This window comes from Columba livia, chromosome 6, assembly GCF_036013475.1.
Source record: "Columba livia isolate bColLiv1 breed racing homer chromosome 6, bColLiv1.pat.W.v2, whole genome shotgun sequence".
Classification (NCBI taxonomy): Eukaryota; Metazoa; Chordata; class Aves; order Columbiformes; family Columbidae; genus Columba; species Columba livia.
Genome location: NC_088607.1, coordinates 32,690,159 through 32,716,860, shown reverse-complemented (window position 1 = coordinate 32,716,860; position 26,702 = coordinate 32,690,159). Strand labels below are relative to the sequence as shown.

The following is a 26,702-nucleotide window of genomic DNA, read 5'->3' as shown; positions in this document are numbered from 1 at the left end:
TGCTGCTGCGGGTGAGCAGTCGCTGCAGCCAGGCAGCCTGTCCCCCTCCTTGGGCACGGGTCGCTGCGGTGCAGAAAGGCAGGACAGCCCCTGAAACACAGTATCACAGTAGGTTTGGGATTGGAAGGGACCTCAAAAGATCATCTAGTCCAATCCCCCTGCTGGAGCAGGAACGCCTAGGTGAGGTCGCACAGGAACGTGTCCAGGCGGGTTTGAATGTCTGCAGAGAAGGAGACTCCACAACCCCCCTGGGCAGCCTGTTCCAGTGTCTGTCACCCTCACTGAGAAGAAGTTTCTTCTCAAATTTAAGTGGAACCTCTTGTGTTCCAGCTTGATCCCATTACCCCTTGTCCTATCATTGTTTGCCACCAAGAAGAGCCTGGCTCCATCCTCGTGGCACTCACCCTTTATATATTTATAAACATTAACAAGGTCACCCCTCCAAACTAAAGAGCCCCAGATCCCTCAGCCTTTCCTCATAAGGGAGATGCTCCACTCCCTTAATCATCTTTGTTGCCCTGTGCTGGACTCTCTCCAGCAGTTCCCTGTCCTTCTGGAACTGAGGGACCCAGAACTGGACACAATATTCTAGATGGCGTCTCACCAGGGTGGAGTAGAGGGAAAGAGTGGGTGTAATTTCTGGAGTGAAGGAGGAGCTATGCCAGCTGGATTAATACATTTCTAGAACATCTGATGTTGTTTGGGGAAAAAACCCTGACCTTTTAAATATATATTTGCATCCGTAAAGCCCCTTGAGGCTTTCTCGGGGCATAGAAACAGCTGATCATCAGGCTTGTGTGCACAGTGAACTGATCAGTGTAATAATGATGGCTGTAATTGGTACATTGATTAATCTTTGATACCTCACCTAGGTGAGAGTTGCCATAGCTCTGATCATCTAGCACGCCCCTGGCATTGGTTTGGACCTGAGCAGGAGCCCACCAGGCAGGAGACCGTAGGGAACATTCCCCTGCCACTGTTCCCACCCATGTGTGGCCTGTCCTTTCTGCCTCACCATGTCTATCCGCCCCTGTGGAGGGGTCCCCTACAGCCCTCATTTTAGCAGTACCCTTACCAGCCGGGGGGTCTTCAGCAGACTCTGACATGGGCCATGGTAGAGCATCAAGAAACAGATGGGTGCACACTAAAGCAAAGGGGGGCCATTTGGTGTGTGGTCGTTAGCTGTTGCCGAATGCATTAGCCCTCTTACATCTTTCAGAAAGTCATCATTTTATAACAGAAAATTGCCATTTTGTTCCAAGCAGACTTAATTTCTATAATAAGAATAAACCCCATTAATTAGGGTTATGAAGAAGCAGAATATCATGTGCTGAAATCCCTGCGCCTCACCAGCCTGCCCAGCACCTCAACCTTTGGCCACTGTTTCAGAAAACTCTGCTTTTTGTCAGTGGACCGTGGTGGACGTTGTACAGATTTGGCTTTGTTAGGAAAAAGAAATTTTGTTAATTTATGTTTGGTGGTTGTCTGTGATTTTGGGATTGGCTCAGCTACTGATACTATTGCTAGCATCCTGTTGCAAGTGACCACGGGTAGCGTGGCATTTGTTCTCTTCATTCACTGTCTCTAGTTAACTAAATGACACTTTCACGTATATGGTAAAGTCCTCTGGTTAATGTGCGGCTGAGGCTGAGGTCAGGCAGAGTGGGCCGTCTCTGGTAACAGCACAGTGTGTTCCAGTGCAATATGCACAACTCCCCGATGGGAACGTGAATGTTGAGGCAAGTGTGAGCTGCTCAGATACAGTGGGACAGGGACTGAGAACATGCTGCACCAATTCATTATCAGCCATCACCACCTACTGGCAAAAAGGCTCCGTCTGGATTCTTCTGCCGATTTATGTGTCTCTTTCAAGGCTTTTTTTTTTTCCTTAAGAACTGGAATATCAGATAGGTTACGCATTTGCTAAGCTGATTCTGGGCTCATGCTGGCTTCTGTGACAACATGAAATTTCCTTCTGTGCAGGGAACCACTTCTGCTTCATGCAAACTGACACCTGAACTGACTCATACAAGTTGCCTCCTTGACAGCTGTGTACAGATAAAATGGAGCTGGTTTAGATCCTGTCCAGAAGGCAAACAGACCTTTTACACCACCCAGATTCACACCCCAATCCTGAAATCCAAGGAGATGGGGATCCGTGATGTAGGTTTTCATCTACATACAACAAAGGGAATAGAAGCCCCTGTCCCTGAAATAAAAATTAATCTGTTTCTTACAAGCCCTTTAATGGTGTACCCTAGAGAACAGGGGTGGGAATAGTATACAGGATTGAGGTAGGACAGGCACCTCCCTTTTCTTGTTAACAAAACTAAGTTACTGAAGCCCACTAGAAGGATAGATGGGAATAGAAACTGTATTGCTGTCCTGGCCCCCTCTTTTAGCAGGTGCAGCGTTAATCTGTTTCAACTGCATCAGTTGCATCTTCCTTTTCATTCTCCCTGCCCACACTTCTGGAAAATTAAACTTCTGCCTGTCCCCTGGCAAATGTTCCTCCTGGTTCACTTGGACCCAGGTTTTTGCTTTCTGCCTGTTGCTCCCAGTGCCGCCCCCCCCCCCGGAGGGTGAAATCCAGATAACATCTAGTAACATTTTCTTCACACAGAGAAAGACTGTACAATAAAACTTATTCCTGACAGTTCAGTATGCTCACTGTGGCAATTAAATCAACTGATAAAGGAGTTACGGCTCCTTGATTAGAGTTGTGATTATGCTTGTAATTTCACTATATGCTAATGGATGAAATGTTCGATGCTCTTCAGAGGACGTCAGCGGGCTGTTTGCTGGCAGAACGGGCTCCCTCTGCCCTTTCTCTGAACTAGTCGGCTCCCAGCACAGCTGAAATAGTTCCTCTGCTTCTAGGGGACTGGAGAAGGGCAGGATGAGCTTGTACATGCTCACAAACTGCCCTTTGAGGTGGTCTCTCAGTGCCTGTAAACTCTGTTTTCAAAGCTGCTGTATGTGATAGAGTTTTTCAACTTATCCTCATGCCTCCCATTACCCCAAATCTTTTGTAGGGCTGGTGGGGAGCCCAGGCAGGCTTGGGAACTGTGCAGCCATGCAGGCGTGCCGAGGAACCAGAGAGCCGTGGCTCTTGGTGCAGAAATGGGTTCAGTTCCTATAAAACCAGTTTGCTTCGTCTGCCCTCACCAGGCTTTGGGTGATGCCTGATCCATCCCTTGGAACCTCAGGCTGATCCCCACGAAGGGGCTGCCCGGGGGTGGCCCTGGCAGAGCTTGGCATGAGCACCATGGCAAACACTGGTGACATGAAAAACGGGTGACTTTCACATGCTCCTCCTAAACAGGTGCTTGCTCAAAGCTTCAGAGGGTGGGATAATTAAACCATGTCATTTTTGGGAGGTCACTTCTATGCTCTGACCCTCGGCACAGTTGGTAGGCCAAGCAGTCTGACACAGAAATAATTAATGGCTCAGTGGTGGGCGAGCTTCTGAGCATAAGCCTCATGGATTTGGGATGATGCAGGTCCATGATAAAGCATTTCAGTTTTTCTGGCTGTTTTCTCTTCACTGTAGGAAAACATGAAAAAAATCTGAGCCTATTTTTTGCAAGGGGGGGAAATTTCTGAAAAAATGCTTCAGATTAATATGTTCTGTGATGCTGAAAGTGATTTTCAGTTGAAGGTGTATATCCAATTCACTGACTGGCATGGTAGTTTTCTTTTGACAAGTTCAGGTTTGGGTTTATATCCAACAGTAATGTGTAATCTTAGTGAAGAGTAAAATCAGAACAAAACCTTCTTTTGAGCATTTTCTTGACCCTCTCTTAGAGTGCACACCAAAGCTGTAGTTTGCATGTATGTGTGTTGTTCAAATACCCAACAATCAACCTTCCCTCTCTTACAAAAAAGCCCCCAACAGTGCTGGCTGGTGGGAGATCAGAAATCCCCTGAGGAGCAGAGGTCTACAACGCCTGCCCAAGCTGTACTTCAGTGGAGGGCAATTACCATACGTATAATATTCCTGTGAAAATACATCTGAAGCGTAGGATGCTTGGCCAAGGCTGCCCTCATTCTCTGGCTGCGGGGCGATGGGCTGCAGATGTCTTCTCAGAAACACACACCTTTGACCTTTCCTCGTTGGTCTATCATCCCTTTGCAAACAGGCATGAGAAGCACGACTGGCGACAGGCAGGCCTGGCACCGGGCGGCGAGGAGCCTGCGGAACACGTGGGATGCCGTGCTAGGAGCCAAAGAAGGAAAGTTCAGATTGGACATTAGGAAAAATGTATTCACTGAAAGGGTTGTGAAGCAGTGGGACAGGCTGCCAGAGAAGCCACCATCCCTGGAGGTGTTTAAAAGGCACATAAACAAGGTTCTTAGGGACATAGTTTAGTGCCAGAGTTAGGTTATGGTTTGACTCAATCTTGAGGGTCTCTTACAGACAAAATGATTCTATGAAAACAGTAATTAGCCTTCAAAACATGTGTCTACAGTGTGATTTAAGGACAGAATGTGTCAGGCCATATATATGCTGACGTGCTGTATGTTAAAGCCTCTTGGGAACAGTGGGCAGCAACATGTCCCCCACCCTTTCACTGCTGCCTAACACGTAATTCTGGTGTCCCCTCATCTTGCATCAGTGCACAATAAATCCCTCTGAGCTGTCACATTCGATCTTTGAAAGTGACTTCTCAAGCGAGTGGAGGATTTCTCCTTCTCTTTCTGTGTCTTGGCTCAGAAGAGCCTCTTCCTCTTTGGTAACATTATAATGAACCCCAAATCTGCTGTATCTATTTTTTCCACCATTTTATGAAAAATTCAAGCCAACTTTTAGCTGCCTGCAGTATGCGATGCTAGGACAGAGACAGAAAGGAGGGAAAGGCTAGTCAAGCCAATGACTGCATTTAACCTATGTTGCTTGTTTCCCCATCTCCTTGGACAAATGTACAAATGAAAATAAAAGAGATCACAATAAAAAAGCGTGGCTAGAGAAGGTGGCATTAGCAACAAAATGGGAAAGGACATTTTGTTCATGTCACAACAGGATCTATTTTTAAGAGCTTGTTGTATGTTTCATGTCATAAAATCACTTCTGGGATTATTTTTTCTAAAAAAAAAAATATATAATAAATAAAATGTCCATGCCTACTGCAGAGAGCACTAAAATAGTCCACTCTAACCACTTCAGACAGGATGTATGGAAACAATCAGCATTAGTCTGAGGCAAGAACAAATAGAGGCAACGATCTGGTGACGCAGAATAAAGAGAGAAGAGCGGGATTTTGCTCAAGTAGATTGAAAGAGCTGGAACATTGAAAGAATTATTAGGGATGATAGAAGTGGCAATTTGTTTGACCTAGCAACTGCTCTAATTGGTGGCCATCCCTTTGGATATGAATATCCTGTTGAATATTTCCAGTAACTCTCCTGGAAACAAAGCAAGTGTGTTCAGATCTCCTCTGGGCAGGAGGGGGGGGTCAGATGCCATCAAGTGCTTTAAAAACATGCTCTCTATTCAACTGGCAGGAGCATCTCGAAATGATTGTGGTTTTTCTATGTACAGCTCTAATTAAAGGTCTTGTTTCAATTAGTCTCTTGTTTTCCTGGCCTATAATGTTACATGTCAGAACATTTTGTTTTAAGCAGAACGCTCACCTGGAAGGGTCCAGCTGGTATACATACTGCTCTGAAATGTTTTTAGTTACAGGCAACGTATGATTTTAAAAATGTATATGGGAATAAGACCTCCAGGTCCTACTGAATTTCACTTTGCTGTGAGCATACAATGCACCTAGATGTCTTCAAAGCACCTCAGGGGGCAGAATGTGGTAACTGCTTCAAATTCATTGACGAGTGGTCAACTTTGTCAGAACGCTTTCAGATTTTTAAAAAATGTTTTAAAGCTGACATTTTCTCACCTCCCAAAGCTCCCCCAAGCTAACAGCAGTGATGGTCAGGCTTGTGCACGTACTGATCCTTCTCAGGCGTTCCACCTTTGTTAATGGGACATGAAGTGTAGGCATCATCCACACTTGCAGCATCAAGTTCTGCTGATGACCAGACATTAACCTCAAAAATAAGCGTAGATTGTGTAACCATGATAGGGAAGGAGCCTTTTTTTCCTGACAAACGTTATTCAGACCCTCAGGTGTCAGAGGGACCTCATCTCCATGTCCAGTCTTCTACGGCATCTCTCCCATGGGTTATCATCGGGACCTGGTTCCCCCAGGGGAAGACCTCTCTTTCCAATGTAACTAGGGAGATGCTTGATGATCCAGCATTCCCCTGAATTCCCCAGGAGCCCCTCTGCCCTTATTTACTTTTTCTGACCCTTCCCTCCACTCTTCCATGTCTGCTTTGGGCAGGTTGTCTGACCATGTGGGTTAGCTCAGGAATTATTTCAAGCGTCACTGAGTAGGAGAGGGGCAGGTGACGCGCAAGCTCTGTGGGCAAACACTGTAGCTGTCGTTCAGGTTAATTTGTAATGCTTTGAAAGATCACAGTCCAACTTCACTGACGCGGTGTTTTATCTGAGCAATAAACACAAGCCCAAGCAGCGGCTGCTGTTTCTTTTTCCTCTGTTGTTGGGGAGGCTTTTGTATTATAAGACACATTGTGTTTTCACAGAATTAAATGACACAGTAACTGAGAAATATATCTTTATTATTAGAATGCTTATATTCTAAAAACTTTTATTTGGGGTTACAGTACAATCCAATTTCTTTCTAATTAACTAACCTGGCATTTGTTCAGGAAGCAACTGTAATTTAGGATTTGAAAAGTCAAGGTGCATGCAACTTCTTTTACTCGCTTTTCCTCCCCCAAAAGAACAACTTATAGTCAAGATTTTGGTGTGATAATAAAATAAACTTCTCATTTGTGAGCTAGTAGTTGCACTTAACTTTGGTGATTAACAGAGTAGATAGGCATTTAAAAATAAAAATATTCTTTCAGTGTCAAGTGGATACAGGAACAAATTAATATATTTTACTTTATTATATTTCTAAAGTTCACTTTTATTATCTTCAAAAAGGGTAACTTTTTGGGGTTTGTAAAAGGATATGGGAAGCAACAGAAGAAACCAAAGGATGTTTCTGTATTGTGGCTTGCCTAAGGAAGTTGTCGTAACACACGATCTGACCCGGACCCATGCAACACAATTAATAACTCCTGTTCACCACACACGATGCCCAGCGTAAGGCCAAGTGGGGCCTCATGAGGCGGTTAAAGAAGTATTAAAACATCATTACAATCTAAATACCTGAATTGGTTTTACACTGTGACTTTCTACTGAAACAGTGTTGATAAAATTTAAACATATATCTGATTGTTTCATATACACTATTTAAAATAAAAGTGAGGAACAATACTCTCTTCTATCTGCTACTTTCTGGGAGCTCTGTACTCTAACAAATGTATGACATCTGTAGTTAGCTGATCCTAGTTGATGGATCAGTCATCCTCTGCTTTTAAAATATTGGAACTCAGGGGCTTATTGCAGCAGTAATCATAGCGATACACTGTCTGTTAATACTCATTTTTGCTTACAGTCATAGTTATAAAAAATGAAAAACATTTTTCACAAATCTTTGTACACATACTGTAAAAATCACCTTCCACAAAAACCATTTACATCTGTTATGAGCATTTAAAAAATAAATTACACAGACTTGTCTCACCTATCCTTTTTCTTGAGAAAACAAATCTCATCAGGAACAACACCAGGATGTTCATATCTGTAAACATGGCATGAGGATTCATGTTACCAAAATACTGTACACAAAAAAAAATCATCTCAATAAATAACTCTGATAAATAAGGATCCTTTTAATTGGCACAAACCAGTGTAAACATGCGCATTCCAGTCCTGCAGTCTTCTCTAATTTCTCTGCTCTTGGCTTTTTACTTGAAATTCAGGGATCTCTAAGCCCCGTAAAGATTTAACAGAGATAAAAATGTGAAGGGTTTTGGATGCGACCGTAGCCGTTCACGGCCTCTAATGTCTAAAACCACGCAGGGGCAAAGATGTGGTGCCATGCGATGGAACACGTCGCTTTGGCCTCTCCCTTGCTGCACCACGGCTGGTGACAACATCCTGCTGAACTTCTGCTCCACGCGGTCCGTGCTGCTCAGGGCTGCGGTCACAGCCACTGGGCTCCTCGCCAAGTGACACCACAGGCTGGTGCTTGTGGACAAACCATAAAGCTTCTGGAATTCGAAAGCTGCGCTTCAGACACCGGCGCAGGCCAAAGATGTCTCAGCAGACAACATGGCAGGATTGAGCAGTTTAATGTATGTAATAAAATCTGGAAATGTGCCCAACTGGGCTTACGGCAGAAAATCTAGAGTAGCAATCTACTGCTGTGAACAGCCTTCAAGTAACTCAAGCAGATCTTTTGCATCCAAGTATGTCTGTGCAGTTAAGTTATCATTGATCTTATTTCTACCTAAGCTGAAAGATTGAGTATTTAGGTGCCGATTAAATGGATTCTTCTGGAGTTCAGCAACAGCACAGATGGAAGATAAATTATCAGGCCACATGCTGCCACTAAAATAATTAAACATACAGACACAGTACTGCCCAGCAAGGTAACTGCAGTCATTTAAAATAAGCTTAAATAAATAAAGAAATAAATAGAAAAGAACCTCCATGTAAACTGAACGTCGCTTCTCTTAAAGCGCCCAAAGAGGGAAATGGCATTACTTAATAATATAAACCTTCTATACTGTATATATTTCTATATATTATATCTGATATGTTTTGGCATGGCCAGATGAATAGGAAAAAGTAGGATGATTAATTTAATTCAATATTATTTCTGTTGAAGCCAAGCTCCTGTGTTACTGTACATATCCAGCCGTTTCTATAGCGGTTTGGCCTTTTTACCCATCTTGGACTTTGCGCTCACTTTCCTGGCAGAGCAGACCGGTTCACCTTTCTTTTGTGCCCTCCATATTTCTCTTGGGCAATCAACAGGTTCATAGAAGCATTTCACTGGCTGCAAGCTGGTTTTTTCATCCTTTGCCTTTTTCAACAAGATTCTTCCTTTTTGAAAGGAATGAGGCTTTGTGTCAGGGATGTTATATGAAGCATGTTGACTTCCTCGGCTCCTGAAATTAATAACAGTCATTTTTATAACTGTTATTCAATCTTGCAAATTGAAGGTCCCCAAAATGTCCCAAACCCATACATTTTTGAAGACAGAAATAGCCTTGTTTTACAGGACCAGGCTGAAAGTTAAAAACAGAGCTGCAAGACGAATTACATTTCTCAATACTCAAAAGTATCCCTCTCTGTAAGAATCCCTAACATGTTATTGGTGGACTCTTCGTGCATGTTCATCTACACTTTCATTCTGCTGATTTTGGAGTGCTGAGACCTTTCCACATTCTCATGACTTGGTGACCTACAGGGATCTGAAAGATGTATGTGCTCATGGCAACCTTCTGCAAAGAATGAACATCCCATGGGCTTTGGAGGACCACACAGTACCAGTAACAGCACAAAGCAGGTGCAGGTACTGCAGCAACTTCTTGGTGGGATCTCAGCACTGCTACTAACAGCCAGTAGCTCAGGAAGCTCCCTGCCCTGCCTTTGTGCTGGCCACCCATCTAGGGAAACTTTAGCTTTGCTGCTAAGCTGTGATCTGAAACAGGAGAAGAGGAAAGTGGAATACAGAAATTGCTGGGGAGAAGGGTATGAAAGCTTAAATGCCAAAGTAAGCTGAGTTCTTTGTTCAGCAGCTGAATTCTTTGTTCAGTTCCAGTGTATGACTACTTCTTGGGCACTGTTACCATGCATTACTTTGTTGTTGTTAAAAGATGTAGTGCTCTGTTTTTCTCAGATGTTGTTATGGTGAAAAAGTTACATCACTTATTCCCAAAGAACATGCAGGTGTTAATTGGAGGCGTTGTCAGTTGCTCCTCTGCTGCACTGATTTATGCTGTTACCACCAGAATTGAACGAGTTTATGGTAGAGAAGTTGGACGCCTGTCCCTAATTTGCAGTCAGGGTAAGAAGGCATGTAAGACAAATGAAGAGGCACGTCACTGCACATGAAATGCAGTGATGCCAGCTCTAGATGTGGGCAATGTTTTCTCATTGAAAGCAGCAGCTCCTCGATACATGTGACTGTGAGAGTTTGGACTTCTACTCAAACATATTCCTGATCTCCTTCATTAAGGAGAAAGACTAAGCTAATGTGACTAAATCCACCCCATTGCCACAGGCACTTGAGAGCAATCCTATTCTTTCTGCATTTCACAAATATCAGTTATTTTTCAAGACAGGTCTCATGATTTCAGGAGATCTAATTCTTAGTTTCTCCACAATGGGAGCTGGCATTTAAAGTCGATTTAGGCACAGAAGTGCCACGCCTCTGAGAAATGGCTGGTGAGCATCAGCAAAGCTCTGCTGTGCCCTCAGTGGGGCACTTACTGAAAACAGCCAGGAGAAACTGGAAAGAAGGAACTGGGAACCAAGCCTTGGAGCAAGAGGGGTTGCAAGACCAGCCATTGATCCCAAACAATGTAAACCACTGGAGGCTCCAAACCCTCTGAGATGACTCTGAATTTTCTGGATGGGTGGCAACACTTTCCATTTTTTTCAGCTGGTACAGATCATTAAAACCTCGTTTTATGTATTTGTCTGAGTTACAGCTCATAAAAACAGCTGGTGTGTTGAGTGCAAATGCTGGATTCATCCACAGAATAGGGAAAGCAAAACTTTCCTACCTCTCAGCATACTCTCCTCTATCCTCTCTGCTTCGTAAGACAAGTTGGGATATTATTAATCTGGTTAGCACCAAATAAAGGCTACTACTAAATTCTAGTTTCGACAGTGTCTTTTCAAAGGAGAAGAATATCAGTAGTTAAACAGAAACCTTTAAACAATTTCATATATGCCTTGAACTCCCACTATTTGTCAGCAGTTAATGGGTTTTACCAAACTACGTTATATTTAGACCAAAGACTTTTCAGTGGAAGGACTCATCTCACTGAGTCACAGAATTCACTGGCTATATTTTAATACTATTTTCCTCGAATCCAATCATATTAAGACATCTAGAAGCCTGAAAAGTGTATATGCAGTCAACTCAAAGTCTACTTTGGACAATCAAGCCCCAATGAGTTCTGCTGCCCCGGGACAGCTGCTGGGGTGACCTGAGGTGCTGGCAGTGCCTGTGCTTTGTCGGGGCACTCGTTTGCTTACACGTGATTTTTAAGTCGACAGTGTTGCTGTCAGTTAGGAAGTGACAACTGTCTCTCCCCTACCTACCGAATGTTAAAGATATTTTCAGCTGAAACTTGGCCTGTGTTTGCTGAGCAGATTCAACTACTGTAGCTTTGCACGAGGCTGTTACAGTCAGCAGGAAGGAGTCATTCATTTAGCGGTTTTTTTTCTTTAAAGAATATCTGATTTTAGCTTCGATTTAGCACAAATCTGTTTTTCCTTTACTATATGACATAAATATAGATCATAGTGAGGTACAGAACTTATGTAAACCCAACCTGATACAGGCTTTTGAATAAGGTGAAATGCAAAAGCAGAAATATAAGCATGTCAAGTTAGTATATTTAAGTAAGAGAAAAATAAAAATATATACATACAGGCATCTGGGTTTCTTATTTAATGAAATGTCTGTAAACTGCAAAGGAAACAGAAACAGGTTATTAATATTACTATTACATTATCAAGTAATTAAAGGACAGGGATAAAATATATTCAGTCTTCAAAATCATATTTCCATTCTCACCTGCTATCAAAAACTATAAGAATATCCAAGACAGAAAGTGAAAAAAAGCTTTTAAAGAATATTACTCCTCCAAGTCTTTACTTCTGTTTTTAAAATTTGTAACATGTGAGTTGCTAGTGGTTGGATTTTTCCCCGTTATTTTTATCCTAACTGTAATCAAAGTAAATTGCTAAAGAAGTGTGGGCTGAGCAGAGATCTTCCACATTAGATTAAACAGTATGGACACAATGAGAAGTAATTATTCTGTTCAAGATAATTAATAACGGACAGTGCCTGAATAAGATGTATTAAATTAACTTTCTCTCAAGCTTTTAATTCTGCAGTGATACATTTCCTTCACACCAATGGCTCGGAAACTCCTGTGACGAGCCCTTGGCTCTGCCCCCAGCAGCACTGAAGGGTGGAGGGTGAGAACTCAAGTGTTTCTCTCCCTTCCCACCCCAAATCCTCAGCCCAGCTAGCGACAACGTAGCCTCGGTGCCAGCACAACTTTGCATGACTTCATTTTTTTACAACAGTTTGGTTCACTGTGTGGAAACACTTTCTAGTCCTTCTTTTTAGTGGGGCTCAGGAAAGGAGGTGTTTCATGCCAGCTCAGCCTAAATCGGTTTGAGTACTAAATCAGTTCTTTGTACTCATCTCTCATCAGTAATATGAGCAGTGAGCCTTTGAATATCATTTAATGAAGTCACTGAGCCAAGGAAGTCAGATCTGGCATCTGAAAATGATTATGTTCTTGTAAATGTTCCCTCTGTCCCTGGTATTGTCCGCACTTTGCAGATGGACTTTTGCCCAGCCTAACTTTGCTTGTCATCTGTCTTGGACGGATTCTGGAGCCATCTCCTGGTGTGCTTTTCTGTAATTACCTCCTGAAGGTCAGGCTGGTCAATACTCGGATGGATGACTTTGGAGGAATGCTGAAGTCACTCAGAAAGCAAGGCAGCTGCCTCAAAAATTAGTGCTTTCCCCAAGGGAGCCTGCTGAGCCAGGGATCCCGGTAACACATCAAGAGCAGGTGAGATTATTTAATACTGAAGCCCATCTCTACAGTCCCCTTCAGTGTTCTCACAGACATGGAGATGTCCTGTGCTAGATTTCAGCACATCTACATTTATTCAGGTCTTACCTGAAGTTCTTTGTCTTCCCAGTGTCTGTCTATTGGAACCTTTGTTTCCCACTGTTACACACCTGTTCAGTGCTGGGCATAACCCAACACCTTTCCTTTTGCCTCCCAGGAAGAGCAGGTACTTAGCACAGGCTGTACAGGGTACTCATTTAAACTGACGTGTTCTTTGGAAGTCATGCGGCTAAAAATTGCCATATGAATGTAATGCATTGCGGGGAAAATACTGAGCTTAAGTATTAATAATGAGAGTTTTCAAAGAAATTATGTATTTTAAAAAATAGCGCTCAGATAGCTTTGGTTTCTAATCTGTGAGGGACAAGCCTGTGGGAATCCATTCACCATTTCTAAGTCCCATGATAGGTAACTACAGAGAGCAACTTGACTTGCCAGCAGACTCAGCATGTCCTCTATAGGGATCCACAACTTTCCTGAAAATCTTTACAGACCTCCAAAAAACTGCCAGGTCACTAAGTGACAAAAAGCAAAGTGTATCTTGCAAAGGTAACAGCAACAATTGCCAAAGCTGGGGAAAAAAAGTTCAATATCTAGCAAATATTTCTTTATTCTCTGCTCTCCCTTTCCCATCTTCGCATACTGCTGCCCTTGCACTTTCTGCTCCTTTCACCCATGTGAAGTGGTAGTTTAAAACATAAATAAAACAAGCCTGAAGAAACATTTTACAAATCCACATGTGTCTGAAGTAGCAATGAGCCTGTCCCAGTGAGCCCACCCGTATTCAAACTCCAGCGCTTTCCCTTTGGTGGCGGGTGACAATGATGTGAAGGACTTTGCTGGCTTACCACGTGCTCGCTGACGTCGATGTGGTTGCAAACCATCTGCTGATTTTGGTAATATTCTAGCTGCCTTTCTGCCAGGTCCACACGCTGCAGCAGGTTCTCGATGAAGTGCTGGAGCCTGGCTTTTCCCCGCACTTCTTTTTCCGCCGCTTCTTCCAGGAAGTGGTTGAAAGTCACAACTTCTCTGCAGGATGGAAACATTGCAAAGAGGCCACATTTAAATAATAGGAAGGGCTCTGGTCTCGCCACTGTCAAAAAATTACTCCTTTTCACAGAGATAGCCCATGGTAGCTAATTACTGTCTTTCACCTCTATTAAAAGATTTCAACCTTTTTGTGGACACAGGAAGATCTGGAGCCCTGAATGCTGAACTTAAGTTTATGGGCAGTTAGTTTGGGTTTTTTTGCCATGTCTCCTGGAAATAGTGCTTAGTGTCCATAGGGTAGAAATGCCATTGAGCATCACCTCTTGAGGTACCTGGATACAACTTACAGACAGTTTATCTTATTTTTTTACTTAGCCATGTGAATATCAGCCCTGAAACATTAAGAAAAGTGGATGAAGCCCCAAATTCATCTTCCTAGTTCACCATAATCTTACAATGGTAGTTTGATGTTGCTACTGGAATGGCTCCTAACTTAAAAGAGCTACTGTGGCCATAAAACTTAATTTTGGCTGCAATCCTGCAAGTATGCCAAAGTGCAGCGTTATGATCTGGAGCTAGTGGGAGCGCGGGAGATTAACAGATAATCTACAGATTACAGACTAAGGAGTGTGTGCGTGGGAAGAGCAAGTTTTAGGTCAGGAGTTAAGAAATGTTTCTTGTCTGGTAATATGACTGGAAAAAACAGATAGTACCGCTGACTGTAAAAGGTCCCAGCTCTGCACTGAGACATAGCTCATTCTAAGTGCTCTGCATACTATCAGTTTACTATGGGTAATCAGGCCACCGCTTGCACCTCTGGTATCAGGAGCTTCTGGGTGGGAGAAGTTTGGTTACAGACTGAAGCACATACTACGAAAAACAGCAAATCTGAGCATGTAGGACTCCCCCAGTTAATAAACACCTGGATAGACAGTTCTTGCTCTGCCAATGAAACCATGTTAATTTTTGCTTTGTACAAACCAGAGGGGTGGGAGTTGGGGGAACCAATGCTTGGCAAATGAAAAGGGCATGATTGCTTGGTGGAAATAATACATTGCCTGAGGAAAAAACGTTTTAAGCAGAAACTAGGAAAGAGTTTGTAGCAGTAAGAGCCTTTCAAGGCTCAGCTTGTTTATAACACATGCAAAGTTTCTCTGCATGTCCTTGTTTTAACTCGGTATAGTTGTAGCTAACTGGTTTCACAGTCTTGGTGTTCTAACAGTGAGCTGGTTTGCGTCAAGAAGAGTTAGGCACAAGCGGTCAGCTATGGCCATTTGCCACTTGGGATTCAGGCTAGGTCTGCCTGCCCTAAACCACAGCAGAGCTCAGCAAGAGGCTGTTTGGTGTACCTGACCTGATAGCAAGAATGAGGTAAAAAAAGCACAAATTATTTGGACAAGAACATCAATTATTATTAACCTATATTATCTTAAACAATCTGATTTAAGAAACAGAGAGGTACCTTGTTTATTGAGGTCAGCTAATCCATTCCATTTCAAGGCTCTGTACAGTTTCTATGACTATTAGCTTGCACAGAGAGACTGGGTAATAAAAAGCTTGAAGAACGCTCAGGAAGAAGCCAATCTAAACTCATTAAGGACAATTTTAGGCCTTTATTCTCACCATGCTTACAGCATTGTAGCAACTTTGATTTCATTATGCCAATCTGTAGTTGTGTTGGGGTAGCAGCCACCCCAAGCCCTTGGCACTCCGGCAGGCTCCCCTTGGACAGCGGGCAGGGAGCTCAGCAGGACAGCAGCTCAGGTCCCAGTCCCTCACCCTTTGCGTGAGGAAGGCGAGCTGTGGCGGCCTGCCGGGCCACTGGCTGTGCTGCAGGAACACCGGGGCAGAGCGGGAGCTGCTGGCCTGGGTCACCACGATGAGGTACCTTCCAAGGCCACCGTCGTTGTGCATCCCACCGCAGTGCAGGCCACAAGCACTGAGGCCTTGGCATTTGTTTTTAGAAGGGTGGTATTTTCATGAATGCTAACGTTTGTAGTTGTGTCAGCAAAGGCAATTCAAAAGCATTCATTAGTCGTCTGCTCCGTGGCATGAGTGAATCACCCACAAATTTTCCTTTCCTACAAGTATCTCCTTGGAGAGCTGTGCTATGGGGGGCAGAGGGAAGCAGTGCTTTTTTCTGGAAGACTTTGGTCACTACCAGGAGGAAAACAGAAACACAGTGTCAATAAATTCACTAGTATTTTCCTTGCTTTCGAGACTACTCAAGGTAACTTGGCATCCTACATGTCCTCATTTGTAGAAGTTGTTATGAGCAGCAGTAGCACTTCCACAATTTTTTCTCTGTTTGTTTAGCTGCCTCTGTACAGCCTATGAACCTCCCTTTAATAACTTTTATCTAAAACTTTTCCTTTCAGCTGAAATGGTACCAGCATTCTGCAAATTCCCTTTATAAAGTCAGGAGCCAGACTATACCCACCTACTAGGTCTTGGTCACACACCTTGTCCTGATAAGCAGCACTCCCATTAGTTCAGCAACTTTCTTTGTTTCCACCTCATTCTCATTTCTCAGAAGAACAACATCAAGCTCTGAGGTGTGACCGCTAATAAGTGTCTCTAGTTGCTCCACCACCTCTTCCTCAGAGAGCTCGCTCTGTGCCCTGGCTGTGCCTTGGTTACCTGAAGGGAGTTCCCAGAAGAATTTTTACCCTTCTCCCACCATGAACAATAGGGAAATGGTTCAAAGAACTTGTGTAGCTTCCTGCAGCCGCTGTTTATCTGTTTAATTGTCTTTCTTGTATCTGGTAGTTTGCCCAGACTTTTTCTTAGCCATACTGATGACCTTCTCCCTTCAATTCTATTTCTAGATAGCTGTGATGATTTTTTGCTTATATTCTTTATTTTACTTTCAGTTTATATTTCCAGGCCTCTGCCAATTTTAGGGAGATTATATGATATTGACTTCTGTGTTTTACTCTCTGCTTTTAAGCTTGTGGAGAGATGGATGTTCACAGAGGTCAGATGCTGCTCCTCACAAAGTCAGGGAGAAGCTGAGCCCGTGAATATTGTGGGGCCCAGTTGGCAGAGGTATAAACCACCGTGGGCCTGCTGGGCTCTGTGCCTTGACAGAACAGCCATCAGCAGCACTCACCTGAAAGAGGAGCCATTTGCTAAAGCCTGGCTCAGACCCGAAGCATTGCCCTTTCTAATAAGAGGTCTCTGCTACCCTGCGCAGACTGCTCTACATCTGGAGCTATACTAAGCAAAGGTTTTATAGAGTTACTAACTGTCCTTGAACTCCTCTGCTCTCAGCATCACCTGTTTCTCACTGCTCTCTGCCTGTCAGCCTGCAGACCCTTGCCACTGGCTGTAGCACTGTGAACTCCTGATCCGGCCCCTATACCTTCTGAGCAGCATAGATGATGCTCAGTGCGGCTCAGATCTCTGTAAACTTCTGTAATGGAGAGCGGAGTGATCTCATCTGTTTGCTCATAGTTTACTATTTTAATATTAACCCGTTATAGTTAACCAGACTTAACAATTAATAGTTTGGTGTTTTGCATTCCAATTGCAGCCTAGCTGCCCTCATAGAAAAACTGCAGATAGCCTGCCTTGAAACTTTTCCTGAGTTCTTCTTTATGGGGGCTGTTGTCATGAAACAGCATCAGCTGCAGTAAAGTTATAAATCATAGACTGACTAGGTGACATTTATTCTTCTGCCTTCACCACTAGATTATACAGCGCTCCTTGCAGGACTACTGAGCTGCAGTCTGTGTTTACCAGAGCAGTTGCTGGCATGTGGACCCTGCAGATGCCCTTAGTGCTGGTGTGGCTTTCAGCAGTTAAGCATGTGATCCACAGAGGCTGGGACAGCTCCAGCTCCCTAACAACTGACAGGAAGGACTAATGATTTCTCACATTGTGACCGAGCCCTCCTACAGATGCACAATACTAGTCCCAGGACTATTTACAGCAACTTTGACACCTGCAGCTGCTCTGTAGGTGGAGACAAGCATGAAGCGCTACAAAGATTCTGCACCCAAGTATCAAATGCCTTTAGAGAATTGCACTTGGAATAACTCTGCCTGAGATCGATAGAAAACCAATACTTAGTATTATTTTACCTGAAGATACGAAAGTTCCTACTACAGTAAGCAGTAAAGTGATTTACTTGTGAAAATTTCACAAGTGATTTACTTGTTGAAAACATTTAAAATATGTACGTTCATTAAGTATGAACACCACTGACCTCATCCATCATCCCACTGCTGTTATTGCCTGAAGGCTGCTATTTGTTATTCATTAGGCTGTTTCACATTCCTATACCACTGTCAGCATATTCGATTTAAGAGGTTCACACCTCCTCCCTTCTGAAAGTTACTGTCCTACCAGTTGCAGCCATTCAGTGGGCTGTGCTCTAGATCTGAGCCCTGAACTTAATGGGGTGACAGTATGGAGATGAAATGCTTTATTTCACAGAACCCTTCTGTGGGATAGTCATGCTACACTGGAACCAGTGCAACTGGAGCAGGGAGTAATCTCCTGAGTGGGAAGATAAAAGGAAATGGGCGAGAAGGAGTGGGATCACCTGAAAATGAGGGTGGAAGAACAGTGTGTAGTTGTGGTCATATTCTTAGAGCAAAATCAAAACTGTTTTGCTGTATAACTGTAATATGCATTTTAAGGAAGGCTGTTGTTTTAAAGCATAAATTGCAGTGACCTCTAACAAGCCAACTCTTAATCTCATTGTCGAGACATTGCTTGCACAGATAGTTCCATTACCTGCAAATTTAAGGTGAAGGCAGTGCCAAGAATAACTGCTCCCCACCACAGCTATTCTGAAGTAGCCCTCGCACTGCAGGGTATACCAGAGCAGAGACATGACTAAACAGTCTCAAAACAAATTCATTAGACTGGTTGAAGAAATTACTGTCAGAGATAGGGCAACTTGCTACATTAATGCTCACAAAGTGAAATGGTTTAAGACACTGCTGAAGGTAGCTTCCAGCTGACAACCATAACTTCAACCGTAACAGCTTTCCCTGTTCAGACATACTAAAAAAACATCTCCACCATAAACAAGTCTGTTGGTGTCCTCTAGAAGTTCATCGCTGATTTTAGTCTCAGTGGTTTTCTTGATATCTTGTTCAATGCAGTCTTATTCCCTTTGGGCAGGCTTCTGTGTTATCTTTAAGATCACAGTACTCACTCTGAGTTGCATTCTCCTTCAGCAAACATTGAATAATCCCTTTTGGGGCATATTTTCTAATTAAATAATTCATTTGCTCAGCAGCTCTGCTGAAAGCTTGACCGTGTAGCCATCAGTCATCAAAACTGCCCAGGGCCCAAGTGAGGCATCTTGGTGAACTGGGACCTGCTTTTGGTAGCTGTGCCTGCTGTTTCCTGTCCAGTTTCCATTTTTTCCCAAGTAATAAGAAAAAGCTTTGGCCTTTTGACTCTCTAAATGTGAGAATAAATGACACAAGAGTGACTTCTGTAACACTTTCCTGTGCTTAGAGTAAGACTACTTCAACTATGCATTAGTATCACTACTGTGGTATCTCCACCTGTCTCGTTCCTCACCAAATCTCATCTCCACAAGGGCATCCCACTAGTGTAACAGCATGTACCCGTGTGCATGTTAGCACAGCCATTTTGCTAAGGGAGCAGGAACAAAATTTAACTAAAGAGACATCTTTGCCTTATAACTGCCTTTGTTGGACTGCTATAGGTTTTATTTAAAACAAACAAACAAATCAACTGACAAGTCTAAAGAAGTAACCCTGCTGACCCTACAAACTCTTTGTGCCTGCTAGTTGCCTAAACCAACACAGAAAAAGGGAGTAAACAGTAAAACCTCCTTGTGCTGTCATTTGAAATTAGTACTTTGATTAGCAACAACAATGTAACTCTGAGAAGAATTTACTCGCTATGGAGTTGTGAAGTCCACAGCCTTGCTGCTTGCTTTTGAGAACACACCAGAGAAGTCATCGTCTGACAATGTGGCCACTTGGTGGATTGCAGTTTTTATGTCTCTATCTCACGTGCTCGGTCCAGGCAGAGGCTCAGGACATCCAGGGGCTTTTGCAGGTAGAACAGGGAAGCAGGAATGAAATGCCATCAAGCTGAAGTGACCTCAGGTCTCCTGCCAGAGTCACAGCAGTGTGATGTCTGTCTTTGCCACGCTGGGCTTTTGCTGAGGCTTTGCTATGTCTCAGGCCTAGAAGAGCCCCATCTCCTCCTTGCAGAAACCCAGGTGCTTAAACGAAGAATTTAGATCTCTCCTCCCTAAGTCTTCTTGGGGCTTCCTAACCAAATTACTCTTGCTAATGCACATTTTTCCTTTCCTTTAGCTTTCCTGTTTGCCTTTACAACTGGATCCAAAATCAGAACCATTATCCAAAGTGCAATTGTCCTGTTTGGTTTTTTGTTTTGTTTTTGTTTGTTCATTTTTTTTTTCTCTTACACCCTTCTGTAAAATAAATTTGTTAAATACCAACTTCCTCTTTTTACCATAGCAAATTTATACGTCAGGAGTAATGGTTAAACCTGCAAATGCATCCTCTTCTATATTTCATTAATTCTTTCATTCTTACATGTAGATGCAGGTCTAGCCTAATAGCCCAGACAGGTCCCTGGATTATATGGACACAATTTGTAAAGATGAAAATAAACTGGACTATTAAATTCAGTATTATGGGGCTGTTTGATCTCCGACAGTGACTGTCCACTCATGTAAGAAACTGACAGAGTAGTTGTATATGGAGTACACTCCAGTATGGGCCCAGTATAAACACCGGTACCTTCTTTATCAGAACATTGTTATTTTTCAATAATTACTTGAAGGGATCCCCATAAAAGTAGTCAGCTTCTCTACAGAGCCTCCAAATAATAGTTTTTGTGACCTTATCTAAGACTTGGACTAGATTTTTTTTCCTCTTTCAGACAGTTTGTTGGTTTGGAGTTTTGTTGTGTTTGGGGTTTTGTTGTGTTTGGGGTTGTGTGTGGTTTTATGTTTGTTTGGGTTTTTTGTTTAACCCTCAGACTGATCTCTAGTAGTCACACTTCAGTCCCTTTGACATCTAGAAATGCATATTTATTACAAACCCTTTCTTTTTTTTTCCCATGCACCCCATTCCATGATCTCTGGTAGAGGGGGCAATCATTCAGCGACCAAAGAAAGATGGGTTTCTTTTACTTTCTTAGAAACAGAATGATAATTAGGTGTTTTCTTTTTCTGAGGAACAAATGTTCACCTACAGTTGCTCAATATCAATGCTACTTTTGGGAAAACTATCCATATTCACAAGACTGCTTATGGAAAAAAAAAAATCCAAAGAAACTGATGAAAGCATTTATTTCTGAAGGTCAGCAAGTATCAAAGCAGTCCCCAAGGGCTGCCTCTGATTTTCCACAATCTGCAGTGAGAACTCCTGCTTCTGCAATTTCCATTAAGCAGTCTTGTTTGGCTTTCTAATCATCTGGACTTCTTCCAGAAATCCAAAGCCAAAGTTGAGATCCTCCTTTTTTGAAGGAGAACGGCTTCTCAGCACTCCAAATGAAGTTTTTGAACACATAAATGAGTGAATATGTAGACAGGTCTCAGAATTTACCAACAGCCCATGAGAAAACCAGACAAGTGATGCTGTTGTTCCCAGAGTCACGAGCATCCATTCTTCTCCCCTCTGCCATCCAGAGCCTCCCTGCTATCGGCACAAAGTAAGTGTCCCAGGCACTTTTAGACATTCAAATCCAAAAAGCTGCCCTTAGAACTAGTAGTCCTGCTTTTACAAAACATTGTTTATACCTACGTTCCTTCTCAATTTGCTAATCATACAATGACCTTTTAATTGGGAAGCCATACAGTGCATTTTTCTACGGCACTATTCCTTGTTATCCCCAAGATGGGGAAAACAGGAATCATCTGAACAAGAAAAAAATTACATATTTTCAGTGTTTCTAAGTGGACTTTACCTATTTTTACACCCTGTCTACCCTCCCAGCCTCCTCAGAGGACCTTCATAGTGCTTGCTGAGACAACACTCTGGGGCCAGGCACGGGCACATACAAGAACATACAATGACTCCCCCCTCTTCCCCTCAGTACTTTGGGCTGATATTCTTTCATTCCACCCACTAGCAAGCATTAGGCTCATTTACCATTTACCTTTAGAAATTAACACATCAGAAATTAACCATTGCGTAGTATCTATTCACTCATTCCTATTGCTACTTTTGCTCCCAAGGTTTTTCTATCTTTTCTATTGAAAACTGAAGCAAGCTGGTGCTAATCCTACAAGAGCAATTCCCTGGGTACTCAGGTGAAGTCCCTTGTGCAACTGCCTCTTCTCATTAGTGTCTCTTACCAGTCAAATAACCTTCAGTTTTCCCTGTAACACTGACTTAGGAGCTGCCTCCTCATCTGCTTATGCATTCACCCTTCTCCTTTGGAGATGGCTAGAATTATAACAGCAATCTTCTGAGCTCCTGCCCCTTTCCCACATCTGGCAATGTCCTAGTGCGAAGGACAGTAATTCCCCACTCTTCCTCTCATTCTGCATTCAGTCTTTTCTCAGAGCCACAGCCTGCCACTGCTGCTAGTAAGCAGTCTGCCAAGGGGGCAAGCAGCCTCTTCCTCATGCCTTTCCCTAATGTAGTTAAAAACTGCAACTTTTGCTGCCTTGTTCTTTTCACAGATCAGTTTCCTTTGCAACTCTCCCCATCTCATACCATTTTTTCTACCCACATAACCCTTCCTCTTTTTCCATGAGCTCTTCTGCTGCACTGCAGAACTCTGGTTTTGCTCAACTGAATGGTTACTGCTTTCTCCTGACAGTCATGTTTTTCCTGTGGATCTCAAGGCTTCAATCTTATAAGCACATTCCGTGTTTAGTTTGGGGTAAGTTTCATACCACTTAACTTTTTATATCTGAAGTTCAGCATCTAGCCTAAGATGGCTGTTCACCTGAGGTCCCCCCTTAGTCTGCAGAGGGAGGAAGGACCTCCACAGAGCAATCCCTTCCTCGCTAAGACACTTTTCTGTAGCACATAGGATGAATCACACTGAGAAAGAACCCATAAGGGGAGCTTGGCAAGATGGGAATACCAAAACTGCTTCAAACTGTAAGTTATCTTCATGGCCTCCTTCCAGCATACTTTCAAATCTCAGTTCCACTATTATCTTTAGCTTCATCTTGAGTCCTTCAGTTTTCTCTTCCATGAGGATCACCTGATATTTCAGGAATCAATTCTATTGCATATCCCTTCATGGAAGATACAGACCGCAGGGGCTCAAATCCCACCACCGTTACTGTCCCCTTTCCTGGGAAATCTATAGCACTACTTCATTAGATAACTCCTACTGATATAGGAGCCATCATCATATTCTCTTTCCAGTACTTAGACTACAGGAAGAAATGATGAAAGCCCTCTAAACTTCCTACACTGAACTCCTACACCACCTTTCTCATTTCTTCCAAGATCAGCGTCATGGCAACTAGCGCTTCTCTTCTTCCCTTTGTAAGCCAATGAATTGGTTTAGAGGCACTCTATAACCAAGGCCCTTCCTGTGCATTCCTCTAAATAAAGTTGTGCTGCTCCAAAAAGCCTGAAAGGTTTCAGCAAGTGCTGAATAAACTAAGTAGTTCACGTATAAATAATATATCACCTACCACTACATATTTAATGGATGCATCACAAACATATTTTTAGATGGCCTAGGTTAGTCAGAATGACTCTGGCATCTGCTTCCCATATAAGTGACTCCAGTTTCAGGGTTCTGTGTCCCTCTGAAACACCTACTTGGATATGGCCTTTTCATCACCGTTTCCAGTACAGTTTAACTACTGCACAGGAGACCATCCCACTCCACAGGCTGACTGTGTTGGGATGACTTCAGGAAAAAGGTGCTATTTGGTATTCTTACACACCTCCTCCAGCACTTACCCACCCATCTCTTCTTAAAACGATTGTGGATTAGAGTTGTCAATCAGATTACACACCAATGATAGCTTCTACTTGACCCTACTCTGTGAAACCAGTGACACAACACAGATATTTGAGAGTGTAGAAGTTGGTCACTGGGAAACCATGCATGAGAGCCACCTGCATTGCCGGGGCCACAGTCACATGGGCTACAACTCTAGAAGTACAGTGATCAGAAGCTGGTGAGTGACAGGCCCTTTTATAACCAGCAAGTAACCAAACCCTCCCCCCTCTTCTCCCCTCGCATCTTTTGCTCGCACAGGTGTCGGCCAGCCCGCGCCAAGCCACGGCTCTCGCCTCCCCACTCACTCCTCTTTGCGGTGAAGCTCCTCCTCGGACTCGCTGAGCCGCTGCTTCAAGGCGGCGATCATCTCCACCGCCACGTCCACCTGCCTGCTCAGGGCCCGCTCCCGCCGCTGCACCTCCTGCTTCTTCTGGGACAGCTGCACGAAAGCCGCCCGCACCTCCAGCAGCTCCGCCGTCTTCTGGGCCAGCTCTTTGGTAAGCTTGTCGATTCGCTTCTCGATTGTTTTGTCCACGGCCTCCACCATCCTGTTAAACTTTTCCCTGACGTGTGCCTCAAAAGAGGCTTTGGAGTCAGTGCCCGGGAGGCCGGGTTTGGAGACCTGCTCGCTGGGGGACTCGGCCGACACATAGTTTGCAACGTAGGAGACAGGCCGCTCGGCTTCCACCTCCAGAGCCTGCCCGCGCTTCTCGCAGGAGGCATCGCAGAAATTCAGGTAGGAGCCTTTTTGCTGCGCGGCACCGCCGGGGCTCCCCGGGCTGCCCTGGCCGGCGGGCTCCGGCGGGGAGATGAGCTCTGCGTCTTTCAGCGGGGAGAAAAGGCTGCTCCTGCCCAGCAGGCTCCTCTCCTCGTAGCTGTGGCTGTACTCCAGGTGCGCCCGCAGGGACGCCAGGCTGCGGAACCGGCTGTGGTCGCCGCATCGCGGGCAGCGGAAGGGGAGGCAGAGGCTGACGCTGCCGAGCGGCTCCTGCCAGGGCTGCCTGCCTTCCTCCCGGGCCGCCCCGTGCATTCCTCGCCGGGCCCTGCGTGGGAGAGAAGAGCCCGCGGTCACGCCCGCCCGGGGCAGCCTCGCCAGGAAACTTGGGAAACTTTCCCGGTGCCTTTTTTCAGGGGTATCGCGCCATCTCCGCCCGGCGCCCGGGCGAGGCACCCGCCGGCACGGCCAGCCGCAGGGCCCCGGCGACGCGACGCGGCTCCGCTCGCCGCAGCCGCCGCCTCCCGGGCCTCTCCGGGGCGGGGCGGAGCGGGGCAGGGCCCCGGCTGGGCGCGCGTCTCGGCCGGCCGCAAGGTCGCCGCACTCACCCGACTTGTTGCTGGTGGCGGTGCCCGGTGGCGGTGCGGCGGGGGAGCCGTTTGCAGCACAGCCGTAAATCAGGCCGAGCGCGGCGCCGCCGCCACACGCTCTCACCGCCCGGCCGCCGCGGGGCGGGGCTGCGGGGCGGTACCGGCGGCAAGCGGGGCCGAAGACGGAGCTGGGGCCGCTCCTCTCCCGGGCAGCCGCCTCCTGCCCGTGCGGGCCGGGGTGTTGTGGGGTCGTTGGGCGGTCTTATGGCTTTTTTATAAAAGCAGCGAGCCCGGTGGGGCGTGTGCTGGGGATGCTGAAGGATAAGGCAAAACTTCAAGCAGCCAGACGAGGCTGACATGTGCAAATAGGTATAACCTGGCCTTGGCTTCTGGTGTGTGGTTGTTTTGTTTGTTTGTTAATATATTGACTAGCCAGAAATATATATATTTAAATATGACCCTAATCTAGCCTCAGGATTTAGGGACGGGGAGTCAGGTGCTAACAGGATTTAAATTTTGAGTATGAGGAGTGGATGTTGCTGCATATGGGCCCCCTCAGCATGGGAATGTGCTTCTGAGCTTTTTTTAAAATACCACAGATGTGTGTCTATTTTTACAAATATTTGGAGACAAGAACAAGGCTGGTTGTAGAGTAGCAGCTTTTTGGAGGTAACAGTGAAACACTGCTCTTCTAAAATCTGATGCTTGAGGCCGTAGTGGTAACATACTGCAGATTTTTTTAATTACTGTGGGAGAAAGCACTGCGGTAAAGTTTAGTTCTCTACTGATATATCTGTTCCTTGAGTGCAATATACAGGCAGAGTCCTAAACACTGAGAAAATCCACAGGCATTGATAGATGCCTTTGATGTGCACAGGATATTCCCAGTAAATTATTCACCAGATGGCACATCAAAGGAAGTTACCCAAATTGCATTTCAGAGCTTCATCTAATCTCTGAAGTGCGTGGGCTACCATCCAGGATGCAACGTTTTGCATGAGTTAGTTGTCCTGCATCACCTTGTCCAAATGTGGTGATTTTTCCTTCCAAAAACCAGGAGGGAGTTCAGGAAGGAATAGTTTTGAACTGAGCTTGCCTCCAAATTGGGGGATCCTGACTACTTCTTGGGAGGACACCAGCATTGGCAGGGCCAGGTGTGTGGGCCTGACCCTGTTTTTGTCCCCATTTTCTTTGCTGTTGTTCTCTCTTCTCTGTTATCTCTCTCTGTTGTGCCCATTGCCCTCCTACCTTCTCCACGTCAGGGGAATGTAATTGATGCTGATGCTCAAAGACACAGACAAATGCTGTGAGGTAAACTCAGCATGCTGGGATGCTACCTGAGGCTCCATCCACATTTAAAAGAGCTGGCACCCACTTGCCACTTCCAGCTGATGGTAACAAGAGCCCTCATGGTCTCGGGAACAGAAAAATGTAGGTGGCTTTGAAGGAGCCTGTTGATCTGCAGCCTAAGCTGTGTGGTTTTGTTCAGATCTCAAACCCAGCAACCATCTAGCCCCAGCAGCTCTCCTTTCCCGATTTCTCAGGGTTTACTTGCACTCTAAATATTTGTTTTGCTGGACTGGGATCTCTTCAGGTATCTCCTCTTGCTGCTCCCATTTGAACATGTTGTTCAGTCATTCTCTCAA

General features: G+C 44.6%; 2 protein-coding genes across 4 annotated transcripts in view; one reads left to right on the top strand and one right to left on the bottom strand.

Moving 5' to 3' along the window:
* Positions 1-6,625: 6,625 nt before the first annotated feature.
* Positions 6,626-25,227, bottom strand: ZNF365 (zinc finger protein 365). Its single transcript, XM_065068608.1, has 5 exons — positions 25,075-25,227; positions 24,057-24,794; positions 13,662-13,842; positions 11,590-11,627; positions 6,626-9,090 (listed from the first exon to the last, which is right to left on the bottom strand). Exons 2-5 carry the CDS (start codon positions 24,779-24,781, stop codon positions 8,844-8,846), a joined length of 1,191 nt encoding a protein of 396 aa, XP_064924680.1. The 5' UTR covers positions 24,782-24,794; positions 25,075-25,227; the 3' UTR covers positions 6,626-8,843.
* The window catches only part of RTKN2 (rhotekin 2), a 49,984-nt gene continuing 47,390 nt past the window's right edge, over positions 24,109-26,702 (top strand). For 2 of the 3 annotated variants that reach the window (XM_065068599.1, XM_005498153.3), the window contains exon 1: positions 24,109-24,248. The gene's annotated coding sequence lies outside the window, so the exon portion shown is untranslated. The remainder of the gene's footprint in view (positions 24,249-26,702) is intronic. The other variant, XM_065068601.1, reaches the window with a different exon arrangement.